Below are 5,740 nucleotides of genomic sequence, written 5' to 3'. Positions count from 1 at the left end.
CCTGCCCACGTTCTTTACACCGTAGGAACGTGTGCTCATTATTGGCTCCATTGGCATTATCAGAAACCTCCTAGTTCTCTGTGTTTTACAGGTACAAAAATCCCTTTTACGGTTAATCTGACTGATCTTGAGGTTGACATGTGCCTTTTTGCAGATGTTATGCATTTGTTCCCTCTCAGATTAAATCTCCAAGCAAAGGCTGATAGCAACAAACTGGGGGGGAGGCAACCCACTCTCCGCACACATCCCTGATAATCTCAGTGTAAATTCTGTCTGTTTTAAGGAATCAAAATGAGAAAATAAATACCTTGTTCTATACACAATGCCATCTGACAGTTTAAAGAAGAGTTTAGTGCATTTAACGATTGCAGCAGGGAGACTGTGGTTTCTGACTTCTTCACTCAGCCTGTAGGATTTGCAGAAATATTTGACAAAAACTGACACTCTTCCAAGCAGCCCAGATGTCCTGGAAGGACCAGGAAAGCAACACACTACATGAAATGAGCTCGTGCCCTCAGTGTATTCCCTGCTTCAGGCAGATCATAGGATTTCTGTCAATTTGTGTGCTCTCTTGGCTTCTGGTAGTGTAACAGCCAGCCAGAGCTACTGAAGATAGAGTATGCAAAAATCTCATGGGGAAAAAAAAAAAAACATACCTGCCTTCTGTCCCACACTGTGCTGTTGGATTTCCAAATCCTTCTTGCTCACTGCTTGCTGTCATCATGCGTGGCGATGCAGAGGGGTCTTATAGGACCAGAAACAGCCTGGGGTTATGAATCATGGGTTAGTTTCCTATTCTTAAATATTTGAGACAAATAAATTGGTTTAGTTACTTTAAAGAACTGGCTCTTAATAAGAGCTAGAGGAGAAACCGAATTCCCTACAGCTACCCTACAGGTAGACACCTTCCTGATTTCTGAAATGCAGCACAAGCTCTCCGCTTTTCATTAAATTTGTTTGGGTTGGTTGGTATAATAAAAGCATTAAATTGTCCAAATAGGAAAATCTCTGTAGGCAGACAAGCACCTGCGAGGGTGTGAGCTCTGCACAGCATCTCACCCAGTAGTTGCAGGGAGTTACGAGACTGAAGATTTTGTTAGAATTGCAAAAGCATTTAGATGGCTGTCTCAATTTTTTTTGCACTATTTCTTTATCAGCATGAGGAAAGAAATTAATGCCAGATGCAAATACTGATATTTCAAAGCACACCAGGCCTCAGTTGTTCAATGTCCTGTGCTGGAGGAGGCATTTTGGGGAAAAGAAACAGTTATTTCAAACTATTGGGAGTTACTGCATGCAGATTCCGAGAAAAAAAGCTATTTATAAAATCCTGGTTCCTCCCTATCTCACAGAGTGTGCCATGTCACTTCTTTTTGGATTAGATGTACCTGACACTGTGAAAAGTCCTGGATTCAGACTCCAGGTATCAAAGCTCTTTATTTCACCATGCGACCAACACAGTGGTTCACGTTGAGGGACTGCTAGTTGAGCATTACACCTTCTCAGTACATCCCTTAAAAGTGCCAGTTTTAAGGTAGATTTGGGTGAGCTGAACTGACTAATTTAACTTTTGTAGTGGTTCATAATATTTGGTCAGAGCAACAAGGGCATATTCAACCAAACAGCCCCAAAAAACAGGAACTCTGTGTTACTGCTCTTATAGGGAACTGCTCTTCTCCTGAAAAAAATCCATAGTTTTCAAGACAGCTGGAATCCTCCTCAGTTTGAAGAGGAAATGATCCCTTTGATCTCCCTGCCACTGTCAGTCATCACTTGGAAATGACTGTATCTATAGCTGCAGTAATTGACAGATCATTAGCAATTGACTGTAATTAACCACAGATTCCACCATGGATAGTATTTGTTTGTGCTAGTAAGCAAAATTATAAGTTTAGCTGTTCACTTTGTCTATTTAAAATCACCTATTTCTCATGTTTTTAAGTGACAAGAAGCTGAGGACACCTGAAAACTACTTTATAATGAATTTGGCTGTGAGTGACTTGCTGATGTCGGCTTCTCAGGCACCCATGTGCTTCATCAACAGCCTGCACAGAGAGTGGATACTTGGAGACACAGGTACTGCTCAACACTTGTTTGTACCCCACCAGCTTTACACTGTCCGCAGCCTGTTTGACCCCTATCAGTCTTGGCTTGTGCCTTGGAGACAGCAGCACAAGGCTCTTGAGTGACATCTCAGGTTCTTGACATCGTCAGTCAGCATGATTGCACGTGTTTTGTGTTACTGGTTTGATTCTTTCCTCTTACTTATTTTGGAAAGGAGTCAACATCAACATGTAATCATGTTACCCTTCAGCTTGTAAGGGCAGATGCTATGTCTGAAGATGGGTAGAAAAGTTTTATTAAGTCATAAATATTTTTTCTGGTTTAATTTATGAGGGAGTTAATATTTTCATTTAGAAATGTATGTTGATATCCATTAGCATGTTTCTAGGCATCTCACATTTAATTAAGAGATTTAAATAACAATAGTCAGACGAGGACTCTGCAAATTTAAGCTCCTTTCTCTCCAACTGCAAAAAGAAAAGGTGATGCATGCTCCAATTATAGCTCTAATGTGAGTATACCAAGTTCTCAAAAGGCTGGGTGAAAATTTGCACCAAGTAGTGGCTGTGTATTGGTGGAGCAAGCCCAGAGGTCGTGTGTTATTTAGCAGGGGCTCTTCTTTAGCTTGAGGATGTTTTTAGCCTTGCTCATCCCCTTAGATGAAATCAGTGTAAATTATCATGCTGCCATAAATGGAGTGACTGATTTGGTTTGAGTGGCATTTGGTCTTTAATTGCAGGGTACTTATAAAGATTTTTAGAAGAAGTCTGCTTTAAGGTTGAATGTGGTATTTCGACTGCCTCCCATTCCTGGTGGGCTGCTGTCTGTAAGCAAATGGGGTGACGGAAGGTCTCAGAAATGAATGATCATTCAACACAGGTTTCTGAATCAAATTAGGGACAGTGTAACTCTACAAGTTCTTGTCTGCTAGCACAATGCTTGAATGCAAAGAGGAGGAAAAAAAAAACCTGTTTCATGTAAAATCTGTCAGGCTTTTAAAATAGTGCTGGTATTAAATATAGGCGCTGGAGCTATGTTTTGCAGCTGGTCTTTTAGCCATCAAATTTCAACCACTTCTGCAAGTTTAAACCACATAAACCAAAGTAATTTTTCAAAACATGCATCTGTCATTAGCAGACAGATGTCTGCTGCAGCCCGTTAAGATCAATATATTGGGCAACAGTCCAGGAAAATATAACTTTAATTAGATTGGCTTTTCTTGACAAAAGGTTCCCAGTTGCAGCCCCCAGTTGGAGAGACTAGGACTTGTGAAATACATATGTTTTATTTTATTAATATTTGTGGCTTTTCTAATAAACAGTTCATAATTACAAAATTGTGAGTCAAAGATAATTCTTTGAATGGGAGAGAAGTCCCGAGCCAGGAAAAAATGGGAGGTTTATCATGTCAGGCTGTGAGAGAAAACGTGCATCTGTTTTAACAAAATCCCTGACATTGCCATTTTCTGCTCCAGGCTGCGACTTGTACGCTTTCTGCGGGGCACTCTTTGGAATCACCTCCATGAGGACTTTATTGGCTATTTCTCTTGACCGCTACCTTGTGATCACAAAGCCCCTGAGATCCATCCAGTGGACTTCAAAGAAATGTACCATACAGATTATTGCTGTCGTGTGGCTGTACTCGCTGGGATGGCGCGTGGCTCCACTCCTCGGGTGGAGTATGTTGGCTGCTCTCTCTCTTCTAGTGTTCCCTACATAGTCTGCTTTTGCCTTGCTTAGGGCATGGCAAAATGCGGTTTTCAATAAGTTCTCAGGGGGATGCCTGTCGACCACCTGATTTTTTTTTTGTCATACTGTCTATCTGCACCTATTGCAGTGCAGACACCCCCCTACCCCTGGGTTGGATTGAAGCAGAACAAATTGCCAATGGAGTATGAGGTGTATCTGGGAGTCTGGCAGTCAGGACCTCCTCTCCACGAGGGCACTGGCATTCTCAGACCACATGTATAAGATGGCCAGTGTAGCCCTTGAAGGCTGCGTATACAGTATGGGGTTTATTTTAAGCACTTAGTTGTTGGATCAGCAACTGCACAAGCTTGGGTGTATGTGTGAATAACGTATTCCATGTATTTCCTAGGCTCCTATGTGCCTGAGGGCTTGATGATATCCTGTACATGGGACTATGTAACCTACTCCCCTGCAAACAGAAGTTACACCATGATTTTATGCTGCTGTGTGTTTTTTATTCCCCTGATAATAATATTCCATTGCTATTTATCTATGTTCCTGGCCATAAGACGTACTGGCAGGTAAGCAATGTAGCTGAAATATGTATATCTTGCTTTTCTTCTATTAGAAGATTTTTCTCAATTTCCTTAGCTGCAGAAAAATCAGAATCAAAAAATAATCCAAATGGAAATTGGAAAGAAGGTAGATCATTAACAGCTGTAGCTGGAGAAGTATTTTTTCCAATGTAAAAACAGGAATGAATGCATGTATTCTCTGGTGGTTTTAATCTTAACCCAGAGTGTGGTAATTAGAAGTACATCAGATAATTTGATAGTTTGGATTATTTCTATTTCAGATTTGCAATACAAAGAACACAGTCCCTGTGCATCGCAGCGCAGTTTTCAGCCCCAAGGGATGTAGCAATATCATCTGCCTTGGAGCTGCCCTGTAAACATAACAGTCCTCAAACTTTTTAAGAGTTTTATTTAAGGCAAGCATCCCAGAAAACCTTGTGGTTCACTCAAACATCACAACTGCACGCACAAAATCTGGCCATGCTTGTTAGGACACTTATTTTTTTCCAAAGTCTTGGTCTATACTTGAAGTAATTAAAAAAAAATCAGCAGGGTGCTAGATCTGTAAAGTAACTTCATTCTGTGAGTTTTCTCCTAATGGGCACATGACTTATCTTTGGTCTGATCCAACTCCAGCTGAAGCTGTGAGTCCTTCCCGCTGCTCAGCAGCTCCCATGGCTTTTTTTTTCTGCCCCTAGCTGCAGGCACTTGTTGAAGTCATTTGGCTTCACAGGGCTAAATTCCACTTTTTAAAACGTATTTAGTTGTATGCCTAAACTGAAGTTCTTACTGAAATATGTCTCAATTTAACAACACTGATACGTAAAAGTTGTAATTTCTATACTAAACTGTATAAAATGGTAAACTATCTTTTTAATAAAGTGTAGGGTGTTTGTATGGTGCAAAAAGATAATTTGATGGGACATTTTTGGGCAAAAATATTAGGACTGACTTATGTATGCCCCTGGAAATACTCTTCTCCAGTGAGCAGACCCACAGCCAAGTAAAAAAGTCCCAGTAAGCGTTTGGGGACAGGTGCCTCAGAGTAGTCAGGGTATTCCAGTGCGAGCTGGAATATCTGCAAGTTTTTCCTCCTTTGGAAAGGAAAGACCATCAGATTTTACTTTGCATCCAGCTGTGCCTTTGCTTGCTCCACCTCTGAGAGTGACAAAGGGCAGAGGATACCACTTCCTTTCACCCTCCCAACCCAAACCCCTCCTTGTGTCTGGATAAGGAGATGGCAGTCCTGTCCTCTAGTCCCAGGGGTTCTTCTGTCTCAGTCCTGCAGGCAAACAAAGCTCAGACAGAACGCCTGGGACCATTTTACTACTTTAGTTATCTTCTAGAGTTTTTAAGTATCAGAGAACAAACGAATAGTTAGAGTAGGGTGATGAAATCTGCTTCATATCGCTG

General features: G+C 41.2%; 1 protein-coding gene across 1 annotated transcript; it reads left to right on the top strand.

Annotated features, from left to right (window-relative positions):
- Window positions 1-6: 6 nt before the first annotated feature.
- LOC104465045 (melanopsin-like) lies at window positions 7-4,333 on the top strand (the record flags this gene model as incomplete). The annotated part of the gene is given in 5 exon segments (XM_010077938.1): window positions 7-32; window positions 34-80; window positions 1,930-2,076; window positions 3,539-3,742; window positions 4,162-4,333. Coding segments are annotated over 5 exon segments (596 nt in total), but the record flags the coding sequence as incomplete, so codon positions are not given.
- Between the last annotated feature and the right edge of the window lie 1,407 nt (window positions 4,334-5,740).

This window comes from Pterocles gutturalis, unplaced genomic scaffold, assembly GCF_000699245.1.
Source record: "Pterocles gutturalis isolate BGI_N339 unplaced genomic scaffold, ASM69924v1 scaffold20323, whole genome shotgun sequence".
Classification (NCBI taxonomy): Eukaryota; Metazoa; Chordata; class Aves; order Pterocliformes; family Pteroclidae; genus Pterocles; species Pterocles gutturalis.
This window is presented reverse-complemented; position numbering and strand designations above follow the sequence as displayed.